The following is a 26,116-nucleotide window of genomic DNA, read 5'->3' as shown; positions in this document are numbered from 1 at the left end:
ACTGTCCTTTCGCTTTTATTTACCTGAAAACATTAGTTTTTTTTTAAATATTGACAAAATACGATGTGCACGAACGTCCATCTTCGCAAATGCGCGGACAACCGCTCCACTGGCACTGCAGCATCTCGTCAAAAGTAAGCTCTGCTGCAGTAAGCCTTTCTGCTCTTAGCATGACACTCCTGTTCTCCCAAGACGATGGGCCACCCGAAAGTCGCATAGCCGTCCTCTACAGCAACTACCTCAGGGAAAAGGGGCATAGCGGAGATCGTCCTCGACGCTCAAGTTGTCGCACAGTTGCATGTGCGACATGCAACTGTGTACGACGTTCTCAAGTCGTCAATGCGAAAGAAGCGATGTTGGCAGAAGCTAAACGGCGAACGCTAAACGGGCGTTACTTTGTTGAAGTGCATGGACAATCATTAGAAAGAAGCGAATAAAAGAAAAAAGCGCAGCAAAACGACCAGTGCCAGTTGCTGATCTTGCCAAGAGTCCCAGTGAGCCGCAAGATAACGTTGGGCACTAAACAGGATTATTCGCAGAAGGGAGATATTTGTTTCATGTTTACACGGATGGTTCCGTCTCGGAAAATTCTACGGGCGCCGTTGTTCCACCATCTCAATCAGTCGTCATCAAGTTCAAAACTTCACACGTCACGACATCTACAAGTTCTGAACTGGCCGCTCTTCGCGCTGCTGTCGAATACATTGAAAAAGAACCGCCCAACAAATGGGCAATATTTTGTGACTCGAAAGCAGCCCTCCAGAGCTTGCGAAGTTTACGACGTGGCAATTATGAACAGCTGGTGTCACAAATCAACGAAACCTGCCATTGCGCATCTGAACGAGGACATGATATATTTCAGTGGCTGCCGGGACACTGTGGCATCGTTGGTAATCACCTCGCCGATGACGCTGCCCAACGTGCCCAAGCTGGCTCACCGACACTCCTTATACCTTTATCCAGAGTCGACGCTGCAAGAGAGCTTCGCAGTCTTGCTCGTGCAATCACGTTAGGTTGCTGGCATACACCACAGAACTGTAAGTGTCGTTTACACAGCCTCGACCCATCACTGAAACTTACACTACCGGCGAACCTTCCACGACGTGATGCAACACTGCTGTCTCGGCTGTGGGTAGGAGTAGCATTCACCTTCTCCTACAGCTACCGCATTGGAATGGCGGATTCACCAATGTGCGCTAAGTGCAAGTGTGAAGAGACCATCAGCCACCTTCTGTGCCACTGTTCTCGCTTCCATAATCAACGTGAGACTCTCCAGTGTGCCTTAAATTGACTGGATAACAGGCCATTTACGGAAGAGAAGATCTTGGGAGCCTGGCCTCACAGTTCATTGGCCCAGAAAGCAGTTCGAGCGCTTTTTCGCTACCTGAAGGCAACGGACTTGAGTGCCCGACTATAGACATCCTACACTTAAGTTCTCTCTCTTCCTCTTTCACTCCCCATTCCCCTCCCCACGTGTAGGGTAGCAAACTGGACTCAGTCTGGTTAACCTCCCTGCCTTTCCGTCTTCCCTTCTCTCTCTCTCTCTCGCAGAAGGGAGCATATAAAGCACGTGCGGGATTCATGAACGATCGTCTGCCGCTCAGTTACGGCCACAAACCACTCACGAGCCCTTGCCGCCGAAAGTACCTATGCTGCCTCATCACGTGATACAGGATGTTTTCTGGCTCTCGCGGAAACACGTGAAATATTAGCGCCTCTTCAACAGCTTGAGACTATATGCAGGATGCCATCGCCATCGCGATGCTCTTATGAGAACTGCTTTGCGAATTTCCGGCCACAGCAGGAATATTTAACCATTCCTCTTAAATTTGTCCTCATACCGTGATTATGGGCACGCTCCAGATTGAGTTGAATCGAGAGCAAATGTAGAGCAAAATAAAAATATTGTTTACGATTCAAATGCTGCATCAGCTTCGGGTACAGAGAATTATAGTAGTTTTCTCTTTTGCGGTATTTCGGATGTTTTTAGAGTACGTTAGAATGCGTGTTGCGTTGGCCACCTTACTCTCATCACAACACCTACGGGGAGGCTGTCAACGTGAGATCCGGGCTGTTGACAACACCGCCATGAAAAGACGGCGTAAGGTATGTGCGATGCAAGTCGCTCAATATGTTGTTCTTCGTACGAGCCATCATTGGCGAAAACATTCTGCCTGCATTGAGACACTTTTTTAATAACCTCTAGAGGTTATTAGATGCAATGAACCGGACGATACTGTTCTGGTCAATGACCATTATGAGGTGAAGAGGAAGCAGTGAGAAACGGCTTCAGCAAATTTCCTTCACACTAGTTTGCCGTGATGAGAAAGACCTAACTCGTAGTATCGACAGGGGTGAGACGCGTGTTCTGTTTATTACGAGAAAATACGCAGCCATCATGTCTGTTGAATGAAAATATACTGAAACGTATTTCGAAAATAACTTCCGAAACTTTTCCATCAAGATGGTAGTGATGGTGTCGATACAGGCGTAATTGGTCTTCGCTAGGCCTGTGCATTTTTTTTAGTGTCGAATAGGTCACGTAACTTTGATCAGTGTAGTTTCTCGCAGATATGCGAGAAGAATTCCTGCCCCATCTTGGAGCACTATCCGCGTTCCTTCCGACAAAGCTTGCATGCTCTCCAATTAATAATCTCACGGGAGCGATGACCGACGGATCAGCGTTTTATAACGGAGCGCCATTTCGAAATCCGCAGGTATTCCGCCCAAAAAGGCTTCTAGGCTTTCCATTCTGTGAAGAATAGCAGCTGATGCTTAACAGCTCATCTATCTCGCCACCGCTTACTGTATCCATCTCGTGCACGCACGAGCCGTGAGAGACGATCAAACGCAGCAGATTCATGGGAGCTACGCGGCGCTGGGTCAGAAGTACGTGTGCGCATTTGAACCAGCGTTGATGTGGATAAGTAAGAAGGCTGCCTCGAGCTCAATGGAACAGACTATGTACGCAGTCGTTGCTCGGACAGGAGGATGCTCTGCGCCCCGCATGTGCCAGCTACTTTCGCAGGTGTGCGCAATGTGGGGACGCTTTTAGGCAGAAGGATTAGAACGTTATAAGGAAGAAAATAGTTGAAATTTGAAGGCAAAGCTTGGAAGAAGACAGGTCTGCTCCGCCTTCAGACGATGAGTGCACTGGAGCAAACTGTTGAAACATATCAGAACGTAAACAAGTCTTTGCTGTCTAACGCTAGAAAAGTTTGCGGACATTCCTGCCCACCTTCGCTCAGCATTGCTCCGAGCTTCGTTTTGCCTGCAGAGGAAAAATTGACGATCGTGCATTCTCTGTCTATTGGCAGAAAGCTGCTACGGGGGAACCACACGTGCAGGTCCCCGTCTTGGTTTTCGTAGTATCTTCCAGTTCCGGAATTTCCTTGCCGAGAAGCATTCCTTATGTCGGAGACGGGCGGCAGCGGGAAGCGCTAACACAATACCGTGGTGCTGGCCAACATCAGTCAGCTAAGAAGGTTTCTGCACGGAACTTTTTCATAAACGATAAAAACAATAACATGCGGTTATTTTATTTCAGATAAACTCACAAACAAGAAAACGTAAGAAGCTCTAATTTAAAACCGACTAGTGAACAACCTCAGACAAGGTCAACTTAGAATAAAAAGCAAGAGATGCTCAAATCATACTGAAACTAAATGATGTGTGGTGTTTTATGGCGCAAGGGCCTGGTACGGCCGAAGAACGCCATGACAAAGGTAATGTTAACGGTGCACTGTGAATGATGCAGGCAATGAATTTCTCATGGTATATGTGATATGGCTGTAAAAAGGCCTAAATTTGACACCGTACAAGCGCCACTACGATGCGTTCTATCGTGAGCATAACGGCGCAAGGTCAGACAATAAGAACATAACGTTACAAAGTAAACTAGAGGAAATAATTACACTAATAAAACGCTGGTAAAAAATTTACAAATTAATAAAAGTTGCGTAAAACAATACTAAAAAAACCTCGGCTCAGCCGATGGTCAAGCATCGCGTTCCTCAAGGACATATTCCTCGCAGGTACCGACGCCGAACCGCACCGCCGGATGCCCCTCGTCGCAGGGACGACGCCGGTGCTGCGGCCAGCGACTTCCCGGAGGCAGCGTGGTCGGAGGGCGGCGCTGCTACAGGTGGATTAGGCGCAGCAGGGCCTCACTGTCCAGGTCCCGGAAAAAGGTCGCGTGGCCCCTGTCGACAAGGAAATAATATTTGGGGTTTTACGTGCCAAAACCACTTTGATTATGAGGCACGCCATAGTGGAGGATTCCGGAAATTTTGACCGCCTGGGGTTCTTTAACGTGCACCTAAATCTAAGCACACGGGTGTTTTCGCATTTCGCCCCCATGGAAATGCGGCCGCCGTGGCCGGGATTCAATCCCGGGACCTCGTGCTCAGCAGCCCAACACCATAGCCACTGAGCAACCACGGCGGGTCACAGGGAAATCGTCGTCGCAGTGGGCAACTTCCGACGAGAAGCCCTTCCCAATTACGCTATGAAAACGAGAAAGCTGAGCTTTTTCCTGGTGGCCGAACCGCGCCGCAACGGGTTCTGCCAGGATCTCATGTCGGAACAAATCCTGTCCGCGCGTGCCCCGCGCGTCGAACCCTTCCTCCCACGGACAGCTGTCGCGAAACTCCGTCGTCGGGGAGGGGAAGCTGCAACAAGCAAGGCGATTTTTTTCTACCAGGCATTGATGAATGGCGGCAGAACATGGGGAGCCTCAGCCTCGAGCCAGTGTCCCTGCGAAGTCGTTGTCCTCATCAGGTTTAAGACTTGCTTCTGACGAAAGCAAAGTCCCCCTTTCGAAACGCTACGTCCAGACTGGTGCATCCCTTGTTCGTCCCCGGGTCGTCAATTCTTACCACCGCAATGCAATACGTGGCCAGTGTTTTAGGCACAAGCGAATGAATGGCAAGACCAGTGAAATAATAAAACGTAGCAGAAGGCTTTCTATCGTTGTGCCGTATAAGCGGAGATGGTACATAAAATCGTTCTTTTGTCCAGCTTACCTATATTAGACCTAGTGTTGCCGTTACCTTCAAAATTTAAAATGCCGTTGTAATGCAATAAAGGAAGGTCGTTATTTAGTGTTGTGGTTATATACCAAAACATTTTCAACGCCAATTAGGCTACTCACTTCTGTTTCACTAAATCAATAGGCCAATTTCAACACACGTCACGAAGTTGGACTGTAGTGCACTTATGTTTTTATTTAAGCTGTCCTTACAGGCCTCGTATGACGCAGTAGTACGAGGCAGCTATAGTATCAGTTTAAAAAAAACCGTTTTTACAAACAAAAAAAAGATGCGTGATTTTCTAAGATATGATAGTATTTTCACCATCCTGTAGGGTCCCAACGAAGCGAGAGTGACTGGTGCGCGGTCGCCGAGAGATGCGACGTCCTGAATACGACAAGGAAACACAACTGGGTGGTTCAGTGTCTGCAAAGGAAGATCGACCAACATAACATAGTAGTATTCAGTTACATATACCCATATTGGTCATTGCACTGATTCAAAAAGACAGAATTAGTTAGGGCAGTAACTATTTGCTCTATCAATACTGACACTGGGAAGGTGTCTTAGTCACGACAGTACGAGAACGAGCCTATCATTTAAATTCTGGCGTTGCGTGTGTTAGTGCTACGGGTTAGTTTTGGCGACCTAGGGATTTTTTTAACGAGCATCTAAATATATAAGCACACCAGTGTATTGTACGTTCCTACCGCATCGAAATGCGACCGCCAGGGTCGGAGTCGAACGCGCGACCTAGAGCTCAGCAGCGCAATGCCATACCCACTCGGCAACAGCGGCGGGTGCTATTCTTTCATAGGTAATGCATATGCCAGACACAAACCTATTTGCGACAACTTTAACTCTAGCTACTACCACACAATCGGTGGTCGTAGCTTCTGCATAGAAATCAAGTAGTTCGAATCGCTCTTTTCTTTCCGTCTCCCTTCTTTTTCTCTCAAGGCGGCGAACTTGCACTGGCGGTTTTGTCCTCCTTGCTTCTCATGAAAGTCTCATGAGAGTCGTGTGCGCTGCTTCTCACTGCAGGGTCAACGCTCGCGACGCGGAAGCGCTCTACGCCTGAAGTTATTGAGAGAGTCCGAGGAGAATTTTCGAAGAAAGGCTGTAGGGGTTGGAGGACGGACGTCGGGATGAAATCCAAAACTTGGGAGGATTTATTCTACATTCTATACAGGGAGGTGAGCGTCAATTAACAGTCGTACAGACATTACGGGCCGGCAGCAACTCGGACGCTGCGGCCCGCGGCAAGAAGTTCGAGAGAGGTGAATCAGGGAATCAGGGCATGTCCCAGCATGCTCAGGTCTCTCTGGAAGGCTTCTTATAAACCCTTCGAGCACTGTAAGTCACGTCATGTTTGACCAATGGGAGAGTCCGCTCCGATGACGCCACTTTCAGCCAATGGTAGGCGCCCGTGTCGCGGTGTCACACCTGGCGGCTCTCTGTGGTCTTGCCTCGCAGACTGGCAATGCACTTCTAACGAGGAGAAGGGGAGGGCTGCTCATGCTCCATTGTCGGAGGCCCACCTGCTAATCCCGGCGGCGCACGAACTTGTTGGCACGTGAACTTGTTGCCTTAAACTTGTTTGCTCGGCCGCTCCTCTGGAATGTGCTTTCCTTCTTCGGCATTCCTCAATTAGCTGTGCTGCGATTCGAAGTGGTTTGGGGAACTCGAAGTAATCGCAGGAAACAGCTCCATATCTAACAGCTCGTCCTCGCCCCGGTTGTTCTGAATGGCCGGTGAACTCAATTCGCTGGCCATGAGGAACGCTGAAAGAAGCTGCAGGGTACTGGGGTCGAGCCTCGTTTGACAACCCTCGGGATCCTGGGCCCTGGAGAACATACGTCAAACAAACCAAACAACACAGCGCTGCACCACGCGTAAGCGCAGGCTCTTCACCCCTGACTCGCCAGACTATTACTGAGTCAAAATCAACCCTGATCTTTTAGTTCCCCAATTTTGACAAAGCAGTTCCAACCACCCTTCCAAACAGCTATCCATTTCTCCTCGATTGCCGACAAGACCAGAGTACTATTGTTGTTGCAAAACAAAAGGGTCGTTGACGATGCAAACAACAAATGAAAACAGGCGAACATAACTTAAGTGGCCTAACTACACGAACAGCATGTTTCCAATCTATCGCAGTGGCGTACTTATCGCACGTATTGGGGCCACTGAACAATCTGGTCAACCTCACAAGCACGTAATCACAAGCGCACTAGCCTTGTGGTCACTAAACTAAACGCGTACTTGCGTTGTAGGCAAACTCTTCATTACACTTACTCACGTTTCTTCCTTTAGTCCCTCTAGGACACGTGACTTAAACGAACAATTAAACTCGCGGGACTTACACACTCCGCAGAACCCTTAAAATGATGCGTCTTCTACTAACTATTTTCACGCACGCTCACTAAAGAAGTCAGAATACGGCTGCCCTCCACACACACTAGCAACCCAGTCATAAAGGCTGCTTCCTTCCGTCCACACAGGACACGCGCTAATGGAACTAAGAACGCTTATCCGTGCAAATCATGCACTCACTGAAAATCTACGCTCTTAACCTTAGAAAATTCAACACTTAAAAAGAAAGAAGGTTAAATAAAACACACGCGCGTTACGATAGGCCTCTCAACAATAACCTTGACCCTCAGGTTACTCACACACACAAACAAAAAAGCCTATCTACTTATTAATGAGCATCTCGCGAGACTACATGTTTACTTAAAACGCATCTTTCAAATCTCGAGCTTCTCAAACGAAAACAAAAACAAAGCTCAAACCTTACACATTGAAAGAAATCCCAGTCTCAATTCGCGAAAACTTTCCGATGCTCAAAATAAAAAAACAAAAATAACACGTTTTACTTCTACGGAAGCTCTCTTGGCTTCCCGTTCCCGATTGCTTACGACTGACTCATACTTTCAGCCTGACCCGAGGTGGGCGTGGTCTCAAAGCTACTCTGGCTGCCGAGAGACAACAAAAGGGCTGATTCACTATCAGCTCCCCCAAGACGTTACGGTCTCCTGCCAATTTGCGTCCTCGCGCCCCGCTTTCACCACAAACTCGATTGACCGCGTCGCCACTCCCCACCTGGTCTCGTCCTGCCACCTTGCGTTTCTTCGAACTGCACGCTGAGCTGTGAAAAGAACTACGGAACGACGAGGAGTTTAACTGCCTCGTGCCCTTTGTCCGCGTCCGTGCAGAACATTCTTCGCGGTCCCCCTTTGACCGGTGGCTTGAACGTTTTCGATGCGTCAACATCGTCCGAGACGACCGCATCTTTTTCCTCGCGCCCTGCCCATTTGGGTTTCTCGCCATCTTTGGCGGCGTTGCATTAGTTACCGACTTTCGGTCTTTACCGCGCTTCTTTTTTCGGCGCTTTCTTTTTGCACTCGCCTTCATGTCGCCTTCTCGTGCCTCGTGCTGGCCGGTACACATTTCGTCGGCCCGGATCGGTCTCTTACCCGCACAGTCTGAGTGATTTTCACTTAAATCAACACTCCCTCTGCCACGACTGGCGGACAGCTCAACCGACTCTGGTACAATGCAGCAGGCTTTACTCGAGTAAGACAACTCGCACTCTTGCGAACTGCCCACTACTACATTGCCCAGCTCACGCTGTGAATCGGCACACTGCCCGTCGGTATCGATCGCTGTCTCACGCACACAGTCCGAATGATTAATAACGGAATCATCCCTATCTAGGCTATCTAGACTGGCGGAGAGCCGCACCGATCCCTGAACAATGCAGTTCTCTCGTGAGCTACGGAGCTCGCCACCCCGAGAAATATTCTCAACTGCATCGTCCAGCACGCACCTCACTTCTGCACGCAGATCTGGCTCTACATGGGTGCTCGCGTCTGTCGTGTCAGCGGTACCCTTTTCTTCGCTAGCAACTTCGCTAACATTACCAGCGACGCGCACACGCGGTAACTGTGCCAATTTGTTCGCAGCTGGCCTAGCTGTCTCTACAGTCATCTGTTGGCACAGCACCTCGTCGCTCTCACTCTGGCCTTTAACGGCCTCTATTGCCACTAAGGCATCGTTAGCAGCTAGCCTTTTCCCTTTTCTTATGAATCTGCAGCTAATCTCACAGGCACTACTCTTCTCGTCGGCTTCTGGCGAAAATCCGCTCGATGCTGCCTCATTCTTTCGCTCTGTACTACGTACCGAATTCTCAGACAGCCGTTGTCTCTGTGCCAATAACTGATCACAATACTGTATCTCTTTGATCAGTGCTGCCTTCTCTCTCATACTTTTGCTCACGCTCAAGCTTACGTTCCTGATACTTACGTTCGCGTTCCTTCTCACGTTCGTGACGCTGACACCTAAGAGTAAGTTCTTGAAGCTCCTGCTTCCGTTCATCCTCGCGTTTTTCACGCCTACTCTTACTCTTAAGTTCACGACGCTCCCGCAAACGTACACGACGCTGACGCTCCCGTGGCTCCTGTATCACTTCCCAAGCAAGCTCAATGCTTTTGCCATCATTGCCACTATCGTTAATCGCCTTTATGATAGCTGGCGTCTCCATCCGTTCGTCCGCCTCAACTCCCAAATTGTCGCACACCAACAACAAGTCTAACCTCGTCAACCTTCTAAGATCCATGACAGCTGCCCCGACAGGCGGTTAAAACTGTTTTCCTTACTTAATTTGTGCAAACACACAATGCAACAAACTCCCGATTCCCAGAACTATCAAAATTGAACACACAACGTTTGAGTCTGGCGAATCATAAGGAAAAAAACCACGCGCTCACTTACGGTTACAGCACCCTGCCATCCGGTTCATTCGTCCGCTGTTCCCGGTTCCTCCGGACTCCCTGGGTCGAAGGCTCGCTCCTTCTTCGCTACTCGCAGTTTCTTCGGACCTCTTTCGACGAAGGCTCACTCTTCTTCGCTCTTCCCGGTTCCTTAGGGTCTCTCTCGACGAAGGTTGATCCGTAGCGCTGCCACCAGCTGATGCATTCGGAGGCGATCCCACCGCTGCCACCAGATGTAGGGGTTGGAGGACGGACGTCGGGATGAAATCCAGAACTTGGGAGGATTTATTCTACATTCTATACAGGGAGGTGAGCGTGAATTAACAGTCGTACAGACATTACGTGCCGGCAGCAACTCGGACGCTGCGGCCCGCAGCAAGAAGTTCGAGAGAGGTGAATCAGGGAATCAGGGCATGTCCCAGCATGCTCAGGTCTCTCTGGAAGGCTTCTTATAAACCCTTCGAGCACTGTAAGTCACGTCATGTTTGACCAATGGGAGAGTCCGCTCCGATGACGCCACTTTCAGCCAATGGTAGGCGCCCGTGTCGCGGTGTCACACCTGGCGCCTCTCTGTGGTCTCGCCTCGCAGACTGGCAATGCACTTCTAACGAGGAGAAGGGGAGGGCTGCTCATGCTCCATTGTCGGAGGCCCACCTGCTAATCCCGGCGGCGCACGAACTTGTTGGCACGTGAACTTGTTGCCTTAAACTTGTTTGCTCGGCCGCTCCTCTGGAATGTGCTTTCCTTCTTCGGCATTCCTCAATTAGCTGTGCTGCGATTCGAAGTGGTTTGGGGAACTCGAAGTAATCGCAGGAAACAGCTCCATATCTAACAAGGCGCGGACATTTCTACGAAGTTTCAGCTGTGTTTGCAGCTTCGATCAGTAACACCTATGCGGGGATGCTTCTCTCAGCGGGATCCACGCACCACATTTGACTGCTTGCGATGTCCCAACCTGGGTGAGCAGCCGTTTAAGAGTCCCTCGCCGAATATGTCGGCGCCGTTAACGTTAGCTGTCAGAGGCAACGGAGCGGTAACGGTGCCGAGGATGGAGTGATACCTTTTATACATGGAGTTATGTGCTTCCTCACTTTGGAACACAAGCTTTCGTTTCTCGCCACGCCTTAGGCGAACGTGCACTCGCGAAGCACGGAAAGACAGTGACACGTGTCTGTCACCGTAACTTTCTCTAACGCAGCGCTCGAAATTATTCTTAGGCTGCGAACAACTAGCTGTCGCTTTGGAATTTGCAGTACGTTTGACTGGATAATACAAGAGCCGGAAGGGGATAAACCGAAATGGAAGCTATTTTTTCCGCGTTCAGTTTATGCGAGGACTGCTGTGTCACCGATTCCAAGGGAAGCATAATATAACCGACATGTGTGTATTTCTCTGGCGGGACTAACTTTACAATGTTTCCCATTCAAGCTTGTATATTACCATTGTGCAAGGTCGCTTTCAGTGAATTCCCGCCGAAACAAAGGTGGGAGGCTGCCTCCTCAACTATAGTCTCACCTGGGGTTTGTCCGAAAGTAGCTCGTGAACGAAGCCCTCGCTGAGGTGAATCAACACAGGCTTCGTGCCGACAGGCCAGCAGTCCTCCGACAGTTGGAGTATGCGCACCGTCGCCTGGTAGCGGACGTCGGCGCGTGTGGGAGCCGCACGAACAGAAAACTAGAGAAGCGCCAAATAAGTAACGATTAATGACCCACACCTATGAATTTCCTCGAGAGCAATGCATAAGAAAGCTCAACGTAAGCGTAGCGTAAAAAAAACGACGAAGAGAAAAACTGGGAAATACCCGAGGAGGTTAAGAAGCACATCCCCTCGGTGTGCGCTCACAGAGGGAAGGGATTAAACTGAAGATACTATATGGCTGCTAAAGACAAGAGCGTTTGAAAGTTTGTATTGATTACCTTACCTTACGTAACATTTGACACGTACATAAATATAAAATGGCGAATTTTACGCGCCACTATCACGTTCTCATTACAAGGCACACCACAGCGATGGGACTCCGGATAAACTTTTACCACCTGGGGCTCTTTAACGCGCACCTAAATCCATGTACACGAGCGTTCCTTGTGCATTTTGGCCAGTTTAAAATAAGGCGCACACATAGTTAAATAAGTAAGCCATACAGAACGGATTAGGTAAGAAACCTACAAGGAGAAAAATATTGGTTTTAGTTTAATTGACATGCGCAGAAATACGTTGCCACTGCCCAAACGACCAAATGAAAAAGGAGTATTGCTACTGGAATACAGACAATAATAAGAAGGGATAACAGGTTTCCAACGTGATGCACACAGGCCAATATATCCTTCAGAAGGAAATACTTAGGAATAACTTTGCCACTTGTCTATACAAACATGCCTTTATGCATTGTTGAATCATCGAATGGGTAGCACTCGGAGCAGTTCATTAAACTGAAGCAATGCCTCCATATCCTCCTGCAAAGGAAGAAATGCTGTCGTGGGGATATTGGACGCATGGACATAATTCAGAGAAAAAAAAATTGCGAACTTCGGAAACCACAGGAACCGGCAAAGGAAGTTCTATGAAAGACAACATCAGGCAGTGCTTCGACGTAGCGTATGAAAGGAAAAATTGTCTTCCACCGGAATGTAGCACGAAGCGACAAAGAAAACGGGTACGGGTTTCAAAGAAAGAGAAAGATTTAAAATAACACTATGGTAATCTTTCGCGACTGACTACGTGTGAAAAATAATGTGCACCAGAAAGACAGACAGGAGGGACCTGCACGATAATTTTCCAGTCAAAGTAGTTTTTCCATTTCCCGTAAAAATTTCTCACCGGCCTCGTTCACCCACTTCACCGGGTCTGGGTACGAGCAGAGCCACAGCTGTTGAGCAGGTGCTCTTGAAACCGCTTAAAAATAACGCTCTCATGTTAACACTGCAACTAAGCTACCTTCTTACGGCTAATTCAAAGCTGCGAGAAGGTCTCCTGCACATTGCGCAAAGACTTAAATAGAAATTTGCTACAATTTTCTTACCGGTACGATTCTAAAATTTCATAACTGCTCGACGGAGTGTATTAAAGGCCCCTCACGCCAGCTTAGCAATTTACTACGGCACTCCTCACGTGCCCGAAAACTTAAAATTTCGCAGGATGTTCCTCCCAATGCTCATTAAATTATTGGTGGAGAGAAATGAGATTATGAAAGCGGATAGGTGAACCGATAGACAAACACGAATTTTCTACCGAATTTTCTACTATAAAATTCATCTACAGATGCGACTTACCTCGAGAACTGCAAACGTTCTATTCCTGCGACACCCTCTGGGCGCAACCCCAATTGGTACAAATTTGATAATTTCTTAGGTCTCCCCAACCCACCCTATTTAAATAAATAAATGTGAAGGGTGTAGTCCCCCACTGGTGAGGGCAACTTTTTTTTGTATAACAGTAGCAGTATGAAAATAATATAGTAATCAGGCTTGTAAGTGACGAATTAGATTTACTTATGAGCAATTGCGTTTGTTCGTAATTTTGTAATTTAACAATCACTTTGTTAACTGGGCAACACGTAATTCAATTACTTTTTTTCATTAACCGATTACTGCAGTATTTTATGCATAAAGAATGGAAGCAATCGAGTAAAGTTTGCAACACTCATCGAACAACGGAACAATGAATAGCCTGTTTTTTTGTAATCAGACATTGACACGCAGCTCGGTTCTCGCCAAGTACGCGGCCGCGTAACAGCCGCTTCTCAAGCTGGCTCGTATACGATTTCTGCGGCACACGACGCGTTCAATCAGGGCTACCAGACTGGAGGAGAGCACAAGGGGAGAGTCCCTACCGAAGGTCTGTCGGTGTAGATATTTAGCCTTGTCGGTGTAACATTTTGCAGGTTTTTTTTTTCCTATAGCGCAAATAGTACGCCAGTGCATGTCTGTTTTCTCTTCTACGTCCTTGTGCTATTTAACGTACAAGAAAAAACTGCGAAGGTCTGTTGTGAAGAGGGAGAGCAGCTGAGGCAGATAGCACGGCGACATGCTACACACGCTGAGGGCGAGCGGATTCGCTGCATTGTAAAGGGTGCAGAGCAAGTGGGTTGGAGAATGCCGGAGCTGGCGCTTCTCTAACTCAGTGCGTGGTCGAGGTGAAGAAAAAGAAACGCGTGCCGCATTGGAAGCAGTGGACTAGCGTTTAATCTTATCAGCGAGTTCGATCTCCCTTCGTTGAAAACGCTCGGCCACCACCCGATTAATCACAGCGACTCTCCTGCTGGCTGGGATCTATCATTTTATTCTTGCTCGATTGGAATGGTACCTCGAGCGATTCAACATCTATCCGGACGCCATGACAGGCTTTCGTCGAGGTCGCACGTCCATCGACAACGTCATTGACATCATAACATGGGTCCAAAATCAAAAAAGTCTCAAGCGCCTTTCTGCGGCACTTTTTCTGGATATAAAAGGAGCATACGACAACGTCGCCCATGAGGCCATACTAAACTCACTAGAGGCTGTTGGAGTTGGTGGCCGGATGTATCAATGGATTCGGGACTATTTGACTGAGAGGCGTTTTTTCTTACAGACCGAAGACGGCCCAACTTCAGACCATTACATCTGCCGTGGTGTGCCGCAGGGTGGAGTGTTGAGCCCTATTTTGTTCAACCTCGTCCTGGTAGGACTAGCGGATTCCCTACCGCAGACAGTACATGTCTCAATATACGCCGACGACATTTGCATCTGGGCCTCTGCGGTGACTCGCCCTCAGCTAAGAGCCAGGCTTCAGCGGGCGGCAACCATGACGGCTTCTTACCTCCGAGAACAAGGCCTCAGTGTGTCTACGGAAAAGTGCGCATTACTTGGTTTCACGCGGAAACAAATGTCATCGTATCCTGTTACCATCGATGGTCAAGCTATATCCTGTGTTAAGACGCATCGCTTTCTGGGCGTCATCATTGACCGCAACCTCTCGTGGAGCCCTCACTGCGCCTATCTGAAGAAGAAGCTCGTCGCCATTGCTCAGGTCTTCAAATTTCTATGCGGGAAAAACTGGGGTACACCAGTCCATTCTATGTTGCAACTGTACAGGGTTTTGTTTCTCGGACTCCTACGTTACAGCCTACCAGTATTGTCAAGTGCATGCAAGACGAACTTTCGCGCCTTGGAGAGCATACAAGGTCAAGCCCTACGCACGTGTTTAGGGCTCCCTCGGTGCACTTCAACCGCAGCAACAATCGCCATCGCAGGAGACCATACAATCCAGACTCATGTAGCTGTCGACTCTCTCAGAGCGCACATTCGCCATCTGTCAAGGATCCCCGACCATCATTTGGCCTCCCTACCAGCAGACAGACCTCAAGCGACCTTTTCTCGGGTGATTAGCGCTCATCAAGAGTACATACCGGTATCTTTTACACCGGCGGCGAAGCCTTCCTCTCCCCTGTGGTGCCTACGACCACCTCAAGTGAATTTTTCTATTCCTGGCCTTACAAAAAAGTCCAATCATCCATCGCCGGCTCTGAAGCAACTTACGCTCCTACTAATCCACCAGATGTATGATGACCGCATACATATATATACTGATGGTTCGACCTCACCTACCAGCTCAACTGCCGCATTCGTCATTCCAGCCAAGAACGTTACAGCTAAATTCAAATTGTCGCACACGACTACATCTACATCGGCAGAACTTGCAGCTCTCCATGCCGCTATGATGTACATCACCGAAGAGCCAACAGAGAAATGGGTCGTATTTTGTGACTCTAAGGCAGCCCTTCACAGCATCAAGTCCGCATTACGTCCCAGAACTTACGAGCAAATGACATCTGAAATCAGGGAACTGCACCATCATGCTCTGGAAAAAGGACACCACATTATATTTCAGTGGATCCCTGCTCACTGTGGCATCGTCGGCAACAACCTAGCTGACAAGGCTGCCCGGTGTGCCCACGAGGATACCAAGACGCGTCCAACACCTTTGGCGAGGTCGGACGCTGCCAGAGAACTTCGCCGACTTGCGCGCAAGAAGTCCCAAGACCTCTGGATTTCAAGTGGCTTCAATTGCAGATTACGTAAACTGGACCCCACGCTACGGCTACAACCGCCATCTAGCCTTTCCCGCGGCGAAGCAACCTTGTTGTGTCGCTTGTGGCTGGGAGTGGCGTTTACGAACGCATATTCCTACCGTATGGGAATGGCCGAGAGCCCGATGTGCGACTCCTGTGGGTGCGACGAGACCATCGAGCACCTATTGTGTACCTGCCCTCGCTACGATGTCCAACGCCTCTCTCTGCGGGCAACTTTACACAGACTGGACTCGAGACCTTTCACCGAGTCAAAGATACTCGGACCGTGGCCACACCCTTCGCTGGCTCGAAAAGCGATTCGTGCACTAGTGCAGTACTTGAAGTGCACGGGCTTAACAGACCGTCTATAGTGTCCTTGTTTTTGGTGTCCCTCCCACACGAACTCAGTGTTTACTCTCTCCCTTTCTTCCGCTTTCTATTCCCCTTTCCCCTCCCCCAGTGTAGGGTAGCAAACCGGATGCTGTTCTGGTTGACCTCCCTGCCTTTCCTACCCTTGTTTTCTCTCTCTCTCTTGCCATTGATTGCGCCACGTCTATATTACGATGATGGCAATTTTGTAATTTCGAGCTGTTTCCAGACGCGGTTAACAGGGTTTGACAGTAAAGTCTTGGGAACTTGTAGATGCCCTAGAATATTTAAAGCGACACTAAGTCGACGGAAAATCGCCTGAATATAAAATTGCCTCGGAATTCTTACTGGGACTGTCGACTCCAACTCTCTAAATGTAATCGCGTTTTCTGCCACGGAATACAGTATTGCGCATCCCGGATCGAGAGCTCAGTCCTCAGAATTTTTCTTCCAGACGTTCATACAGAACGCCTACTGTGATAATTCGCCCAAAAGCAGCCCTCGCTAACCACGGCTCTCAGCACTCACGGCTGCTAGGCGACAGTATTTGTTGGTGTCCCGAGTCCTTGGTTGTGCGAGATTTATCGCTCTAGCTCTTATTGTGCTCTCCATCTTACTAAAGTCGCGCAATTTAGAGGATCACAGAAAACATCGCTCATCTGCATTCACACAACTCCAATCTGAATCATTACCCGGTAGGGCCTCCGATCAGCAGAGGCGCGAATGGGTGTGTCACAGGAGCACGCTAAACTTTTTTCTCAACCTGTAGTCAAGTGCTCGAAGCAGTGCATACTGGTTGAGGTGAGAGAGGGAAGCAATACGAGAGGCCAGAAGGCCAAGTCTAACCAGACAAAGCCCGCTTGGCTACCACGCACTGGGGAAAGGGGGAAAAATTCAAAAACTACATTCTTGGCTTCGGAAAGCTACAGCGCTAAACACACGAGGACATAGGCAAAGAAGAACACGACACAGGAGCTTTTCGAAAGATGAATTATCACCAGCTCGCCCAAGTTTCCGTTCTACTAAATTCTTGGGTTTTACGTGCCACAACCACAATGGGATTACGAGATACGCCATAGCGGAGCTCTTTGGGTTAATTTTGACCCCCTCGGTTTCGTTAACGTGCGCCCAATACACGGTCCCGGTGCGTTTCTGTGGCCTTCGCGGCCTGGATGGAAACCGGGACCACTAGGTCAGCAGCGCAACGCCATAACCACTGTGCTACCGCGGCAAATGAGAGGGGGGAAAGAGGGCAGAAAAACTTCACAGTATGCATGGCCACACGCGCAATGAATCGTTCATCGTTCAGCTCATGGCAAGTGGTCTTATACGAAATTCATGAAAATAAAAGGCAGTTTTTACGTTTAATCGCGCGAAGCCATCAGAGATGCAGATTACACCTGGGGCGCCTCAAGGCTCGGTGCGGGAGCCGCTTTTGTTCATTATTTCCATAAATGATGTAGCAGAAATCATCGACATGCTCAGAATGTATGCAAACGACTGCGTTATCTAGAACATCTCTGATGCTCATGATCAGGTTGCGCTGAATAACGTTTTTTCATTGTTTTTTAACTGGAGTGAAACCTGGCAAATGTCTATTAACTTAAAAAAGGCTGTAGCTATGACCTTTTCAAACAAGAAACGGGCCATTTCTTTTACTTATAGTAATAACGGGGTCAGTCTAATACGTGTTACGGAGTTTGAGTACCTTGGTGTAACTCTAACATTAAATTCAACAAGGCGCAAGCACGTTACACGGTAGTCTGGGATAAGGCTCGCCGAAAACTTTGGTATCTCCAACGCACGTTAAGCAGCTCGATAAGAGAATGCAAATTGACGGCGTACAAAACTTTGGTCATGCCCATAATAGAATATGCATCGGTTGTTTAGTCACCTCACCTCAAGCACGACATAGCTATGTTAGAATCTGTCAAAAAAAAAAAGAACAATCAGGTTCATTTTTCGTCGCTATGACCGGCAATTCTCTTCTACTTCGCATGCGCACGTTTTAACGTTGCACTCTCTCGAACATCGGCGCACTTGTGATCGCGTTTTCGTTCTGCATATGGTAGTTCACACCGGCTTGGATGTTCTGGCGCCCATTTTTTCTGTTGCAGCTTCTGCACGCTGTACTCGACGATCTGATCCCCTGAAAATTGTGCCCTTCAGGTCGAATCTTGATTGTGTTAAGTTTTCATTCTTTCCGCGCACGATGGATTTATGAAATAAACTTGATGAGTCTCTGCGTAGACTCGGTGCTGAGCATTTTGACAAAGAATTACGTAATTATGTGTTCTGTTAAGGTTTTCTTGTATTCGGGTGAACTTTGTTGAATGTATTTGTAATTGTATATATTATTCTGTACTCCCTCCTGCTATGTCGCAGAAACTGAGACAGCAGTATCTCTAAATTATACGAGCAAGAAAGCTAATTGTTAAAGCCCCTGCTTCTTCACGGCAGCTTTGATCACAGCCAGCTACAGCACGATTCGGCTTGCGCACGCGAATTACGTGACCTAAGCCAGCCGTATAGCGTTAATGCCCTCCTAAGCTTGCAGTCAAAAGCGTGCATTGAAATCGCACCTTTCAGTTCAGGTAGTTTATGGTGTAATTAATCGCGCCACAACACTCACCGACGAATTCCGCAACCTTTCCTTGAGGTGCGCAGACAAGTCGAGGTGCAGTGTGGACTTGGCCCAACCGAAACCGTCCAGCAGGTTTGGCTGCAGTGCTACATACGACGCTGCGTGAAAAGTGAAGGCACCGATTTTAAACAAGACAAAACACTCCATACACGTGGATATAGGGGGTGAATAATAACGCCAGCAGTTAAGCTCAAAAATAAGCGAGAAACTTCGAAAACTAAAGAATCAGCGAGTTCGGGAGGAAGCATCAAAAATGAGAAATGAGAGCTGAAACAGTATAGCCTGTTTGCCGAATGACTCATCTATAAAAATATGCCATTTGCAAAAATGTTCCGCGCGTGTTTGAAAAAGGCATTTTCCAAACGGAAGTGCTTTTGTGGGCTTCCCTTCATTGTTCAAGAAAGAAAAGTTTTCGTAGACTGGCGCCAATGCGCAACTACACTGTGCTGAAGAGCGTGAGTTCTAGGCCCCGTTATCACGATCCCGTGAAACGCAAAAGACGAGGCTCTCCTCAGCTGGCCGAGAAACGGCCAGATATCACCAAGGAGGATTAAATTAAATTATGGGGTTTTACGTGCCAAAACCACTTTCCGATTATAAGGCACGCCGTAGTGGAGGACTTCGGCAATTTCGACCACCTGGTGTTCTTTAACGTGCACCTAAATCTAAGTACACGAGTGTTTTCGTATTTCCCCCCATCGACCAAGGAGGATTAGTATCACCGAGAGCGACAGCGGGAATATGCCTTGTTTTCCAACCAGAGTTTCCATTTCTGGCTGCTGCACAGAAGAGAGTGCGCACTATTTTGCAAGTGATCTATCATAACAGTCACAGCAGTCATGGATTACTCGGGATCTCTTTTAGTAACGAAGGAGGGAACAATAAAACTACTCATTCTCCTGAGAGACATGAATATGTTAGACAAACATATCTTACACCTTCCACCAAGAGCGTTCTTTACAACTGACTTTCGTTTTGTTCATTTTTTCAAGATTATTACCATTTGTGGCCGTTCCGTATCCAGCCACACCCAAAAAATTTAAGCGCAGCAGCAAAAGCCTACCAGAATGTGTAATATTAATAATAAGAATTTAATTTCGGGGGTATTACGTGCCTAAACCACCATATTATTACGAGGCACACAGTATAGTGTGGGATTCTGAATTAATTTAACCCCCCGCGGTTCTGTAACATGCAGCCAATGCACGGCACACCGGCGTTTTTTGCATTTCGCCCCCACCGTACGCTGTAGGGCATTGCATTTATGTGGCTTACGTAAGTTATGTTAGCTTAAGTATAGAACGCATGAACGCAAACAAATGACGCTGTCAAACCTGAACCCAATAATGTAAAACTATTCCAATATCCTGAGGTCAAATTTACGTAACCGCCGACGCAAGCACCGAGCGGCGACCCGCAGCGTTGTTTGAACCAACCAATCACGCACTCCTCGTTTATAAGAGGTAAGTTTTGCTTAATTTTAAAATTAATAGAATTGCCTACCTTGACCGACTTTCCTCATCTAATTGCCTGACAAGAGGAGCACGCGGGAGAAGAAAATGTTTCGGTGGGGCCGTGCTAGTGCAGTGTCAGTAGATAATCGAATGGGGAGGGTGGCGCTGGCGTCATTGATTTACCCGATTCTCCTTGCTTATAGCTTGTGTTATCTAGTCGAAAATCGAGGCGGAGCGCAACGTAAGGTTAAAAATGGAGCAGAAATGGATTCTCAACGAAGAAAAGTTGGCAGAGCGATGCCGTAAATGTGCAGCAAGAGCTCGACAACGTTATGCATGAAAAAAAAAATTATTACGCGCAAATAAATTGGTGCTGGCCTGCAGCTCGAGCAGCCAGTGTTTGAATGATCTGTTGGCAGTCAGTTTATTCTTTCTGGAACGGGTCAGTCTCGCTACACCAAAACAAAATTTCACTGACGATTACGATGCTCCCTAAAGTGAAATTTGAGCGCAGCTCTTTAGGTGTTTTCATTCCGCGATATATTGAGGCAAAAAATTTGAGAGACATAGAGTCGGCAGTCGTCCAAGATCTGATCTGCGGGTCAAGCTCGTCGGCTTTTATACGAGACTCGCCGAAGGTCAAAGTGTAATCGCTGGTGCCACGTGGTTTCCGGAAAGTACTACACAATTCGCGTCGCGCGTACCACTAGACTACAAAACAACCGCAAACCAAACCAAGCAAACCAAACAAGCGCATGCGAGAGCCGACACAAGCAGACAATACGAAATGAGGGGTCTGGTTGAGACCAGATACGAGTTCGCATCGAACGATCGGGCAGGTCGGCATGATACCAGTTTCCCCGAGAGTACGACGGACCGCTCACATTGGTCTCCGCCGTTCGCAGCTAGCGTCTTTCATCTCTCGCTCCGCATTCGCTCTTTCATCTTTCGCTGTGCTCGTTCGCTCGGTTGCGCCGCCGACACCGACGCAGGAACGGAAGGTGCCAAAACCAGTTTTCTGCCGCATACAAATGCACCTTTAATGCGCACACGTCACTTTAACGCGGTGAGCTTTCCCAATTTTGTGACATCGCGTTTCACACAGAATAAGGGGGCTCAGCCCGAAAAATTGACCAATAGCGGAGGAGTAATGGCAAAAAATTATGTAGAAACGTAAATAATTTTTCTTGTTTTGCCTAAACACGCATAATCTGTGTGTACACGTCGTATGAAATTTTTGCGGTCTTTGTGAAGTCGCAAAGTGGGGTGTCCCGAAAAATTTTACAATCGCGGAGGACTGACTGCAGAAATGCAATAGAAACAGCTGGGAATAGCTTTACGAACAAACGCCCATGGTGGCACTCATGCCTCCCGCTTCAACCTGACTTGTCGAAAAGCATGAATGCGCTCGCTACGGTTGATAGCCAGCGAATTGTAAATAACCACTTCCTCGAACACATTCACTTGTCAGATTCTATTGCAACACTGAAGCGCATGAGTCTGCATTCCGGATGTGACGCTCGAGTCGGAAATGGAAACTTCGGCCTCGTGCTTATCAGCAGGACGTTGTTTAACAGAATAAGGCACCGATGCTGTTACTCAAACAAACGCACTGTTTTCTCAACATGTGACGTAAAAAAGGCGTTCGTGAAAGCAGAAAATCCTTACTTCACTTCTAGCAGAATGCATTAATTATAGACACGACTTCAGCAATGGCTGACTCCAGAATCCATATGACCTCTCCAAATGAGATTTCATATTGACGGCAGTTGTGGCTTATACCCTGCCCGACCGTTCCCTGTGAATTGAACGACATTGGTTTATCCATCCTCCTTCGTGCTCGGCCTTGCTTTGTCCGCCCTCTTTTTGAGCGCCACGTTCAAAAGCATATTCGCATGCGAGGTGCCCAAGCTATACCACTTGCGCATTCAGCAGCTTCTTCCTGCGAGTGCTTTTACACTTATTAACTTCAACTGAACACCTCACCCATGCTGGGCTTGTACTTTCGAGCCTTGCTCGCAACCATAGTACATCAAAGGTTTTACGAGAGTGACGTAACAGCGTGCCTTAGTAAAGGGTTAAATATAGCCCGATGTACCGTGAGCGCGCGCGCACGTTACGTCACGCTGGCGAGAACAGTGTCTATGGTTCCACCGATGGCTTGAAGCACGGGCGCAGCCAACGTAACCTGATGCGGCGAACGCACTCTGATGCGCCCGGCGTAGAGTGACTCTCGCCCGCGCGTCGATTACGTCGCACTATAAACGCTCCCTAAGTCACCAGTGCTTGTACTCCCGGCTCAAACTGGCGTGGACCAGCCCCTGTCACACGAACCTTGCGTTTTTTTGCACTATTGACAGGGAGACTTGTTTATCTTTGGACTGTTTCTTTGATAAGCGTCCTTTTGTGTTTCGCTCTGTTATTTGTAGCATTTGAACGATGCTTTTTGAGAGGAGGGCTTTGAGACGTTAACTTATTTGTATTTTTGGGTGAATGCTTTTCACCGTCTAACAAATGTTATTGCTCAGGGCGAGACGCGTCTGCATGTATCGGAAGTCTTTGGCATGTTTTCGATGGTTCTAGCGCTGTCTCTTCTCACCGAACCATGTGTAATCTGATGGCATGTATGCGCGACGCGAATGGTGTAGACCTTTCTGGAGGACACGCGGGCATAAGCGATTTCCTTGGAACGTTCGATGGCTCGTGTATAAAAGCCGACGCGCTTGACCGGCAGATCATCTTCGACGATCGCCGACTGTGTTCGCCGCTATCGTTCTTTGAGCGTAGCCTGCTTTTGAGGGCACAAGTTCGCCGAATAAAATGCTAGTTTCGTCCATCACAGTTTTGCCATGGTTTTTCTCCCTTCTTCGCCGTCACTACTACGTGACACTATGGGGAACCAGCGCTGGCCAGGAGGCGCTACGACATTTTTCATGCGTTACTAAAATATGCTGAAACCGTCCGATAGGGAGGCTATGGCACGACATATTTCACGATAAGAAACGTGCGCCTGTATCAATGTTTGTCTAGCCCGATGCGGCCAGCCAAGTTCTGTCCATGGCCATGCGCGCTGCGTAGAGCGCATGCGCTGCTACGTCCTAGCACGTCGGTTCCCTGCCGTTTGGTGAGCCGTGAAAAGTGTGACTCAAGACAATCGGTGAATTTGCTGACACGAAATCACTGCGTGTGCTACTGGAAACTGTGTCTACCGCTCGCTAGGCTATGTGTTACGGCGCTGCTGTCGGCACGCGAAGCTTCAGCGCTGGTTGCCCATATACCTTGGCTGCAGGAAATTTGTTCCTGCCAGAATGGTTCTACGGCCGTAGACTAAAAAAAATATTACAAACATTTTGAACAGAAATGAGACGCGCCCTCCAACTCACAGACGTCGTCAGACGAGGCACTTGTCTCTTCACAGATCTGAACGTCCACGGAGACGAAGTAGCGCTGCTGCACCTCCATGCCGTGAAGTTGCACGTGAAGGCAGCGGGAACTGCACGAGGGAGAAAGGCATTTTCTTCCACCAAAATGAACGTTTAATGGGAACCGACGGTGGAGCATACAACCAATGGCAGGATTGAGGACTGTTGTATATTGTTCCCTTCATTTGATTGTTAATAGCTGTAAAAGGCTCATTTTTACCTTCCGGAACCAATGCCTTGGTCTTCGAAGACCTCAGTGGCACCACTAAATGTGACAACAAGGGATGGCGAGAGTACGAAGAGGGACTTGAACTGAATCGCCATCCCAGCCCTGCGAAAGTATGTCCAGTGAAGCTGCTGAAAACCACAAGAATCGCTGAGGAGGTACGAAATGCTTTAGAGTAAGGGTAGTAAAGGGAGTAATTGTAATTTTGGCACCAGGCCGCCGCTGGTGGCACTGCCTTTTTGTTTGCCTTTAACACTCCTTACATTCATGCGGCTGCTCGGGAGTCCTAACTATACGTTGCATACCCATAACGGTGTTATAACAATGAAATCATTTGCTAGGTGGGTTCTATTATGCACGAAAGGCTTGAGACGTCACTCCGCACCTCCCAAGATGCGGTCGCCGCGGCAGCTTGGGCGACAGCGATATTTACTGGGAAATGCGTGCGGGGAGCGGTACGTGCTTGTCCTTATCAGGAGTGCCTTATCAATTATTTTTTTTTGATGCTTGTTTTGTACTTGCTCTTCATTGAAACGAATTGTGTTATGCGTGATTCCATATAATGCACGCACGTTGCGCTTCACTTCGTCGAGTGCTTGAAGCTTCTGCCTTACGGGGGCATGAACCCCTGCTCCTGCCCTGCACTGCCGCCAGGATAGGCCCGTGTTTCAGCGCGATAGTGTTAAGGGCCTCATGTTGCAGAAACTCCGGTGTCGGCGGACTCGCCGACACCGGATTAGACATAAATATACGCCATATTTAGGCATATATATACGCCACGCCTTGCTATATGACATGCTGAATATGCGGGTTATACTGCCACACCATTATACCTATATAAAGTTTCATTCTTGACAAAGTTGTTTCTCGAAATTTTGAGAATGAAAGGCCCCAAAAAATTCCATGAGACATAGCGCATGCCTTTACGTTAAATCTTCAGACCGAGATAAAAGTGCGGAACAATATCAGAAACCCATAAATGATTTAATTTTTTGGCGCGGCTGGCGCACAACCTCTGGGATCGGCTCAAGCAAGAGGCCGCGTTGCTACCAGAAAACTCGAAGCTTTGTGATGAATTTTCATCTGCGCCCGAAGCGGTTCGAATACGCCCAACGCTTAAGCAGGAATATCACAGCGAGAGTAACAGCTAAACAGCCATTTGAGATAACAGCATACCTTGCATCCACGCTAGCCGACAGAAGACCATCGCTGCCGACCATGGTCTCGGCGTTCCCATTGCTGCAGTCGATTCTATTTTGATATGTGCAACATATCAGGGTATCCCGCAACAGCTTATAGCGAGCCGGTGTCACGATTTCGGCGATAAAGTTGGGCACAGACGTGAGACACGGCCGCACGAAGTTTCTTGAATATTGGGCTAACGGCGTAATGGCGCCCTTCTCGTGGTCACGGGAGCCTGGAAGTTCCGTAAGGTAACGTGGGAGGCTTTCCGTTTCTTCCTTAAAGAGGCCAGAATCATGAAAAGACGGCGAACGAATTCGCTCTGCAGCCCTGCCAATGGAGGCACACAGAAGACACCTCGGCGACGCCCCCATCTCGAGCATTGCTGTTTCCATGAGCACTTCACGAAGCGGAGCGCTGAAGGGTGAACACGCTGCAGAAAGAAGCGCTCGATGCCTAAAGTCACGTACTGCTCTTTCCTCGATGTGCTGGAGGCGTCAGTGCGTTCTGCGGTGGCGCTGCCGCCGCAAATGCTGATATGTTCCCAAATATTGGCGCGAAGAAAAGTGATATGCTCAGTTACGTGACGTCACTTTGCGAATAGTGACGCAGTGAACTTGGCCAGGAGTTGAGCAAGTTGGTGCAACGTAGTCTTAAATATGACGCCAGTTTGTCACTAATGCGAGAACGCCCCCGACGTTGCAAGGTAACTCTGGCAACGGGAAAGCAGCGATGGCGAGAAGCTCTGCCGTAGTTTATGTAAGACACAAGAAAATTTACATGCGTCGGAAGTATGTTGATTTGTCAACATACTAGGGACATCGGTTCCTATCACATCTTTTTGCAGTCACACGCCAGATATTCTTCCTCGTCACGCTTCTCGGTCGTGCACAATAAACTGATCAACACCTGTGCACAGAGCATCCGGCGGCAAAATTGTGTATCCATATAGGGGGGAATCCTGG

General features: G+C 48.3%; 1 protein-coding gene across 1 annotated transcript; it reads right to left on the bottom strand.

The window, feature by feature from the left end:
* Positions 1-3,930: 3,930 nt before the first annotated feature.
* On the bottom strand, positions 3,931-25,688 carry LOC135909114 (uncharacterized). The gene is made up of 5 exons (XM_065440945.2): positions 25,146-25,688; positions 23,705-23,814; positions 18,856-18,965; positions 11,321-11,479; positions 3,931-4,202 (listed from the first exon to the last, which is right to left on the bottom strand). Exons 1-5 carry the CDS (start codon positions 25,544-25,546, stop codon positions 4,167-4,169), a joined length of 816 nt encoding a protein of 271 aa, XP_065297017.1. The 5' UTR covers positions 25,547-25,688; the 3' UTR covers positions 3,931-4,166.
* Between the last annotated feature and the right edge of the window lie 428 nt (positions 25,689-26,116).

Source organism: Dermacentor albipictus, unplaced genomic scaffold (genome assembly GCF_038994185.2).
Source record: "Dermacentor albipictus isolate Rhodes 1998 colony unplaced genomic scaffold, USDA_Dalb.pri_finalv2 scaffold_24, whole genome shotgun sequence".
Taxonomy (NCBI): Eukaryota; Metazoa; Arthropoda; class Arachnida; order Ixodida; family Ixodidae; genus Dermacentor; species Dermacentor albipictus.
This window is presented reverse-complemented; position numbering and strand designations above follow the sequence as displayed.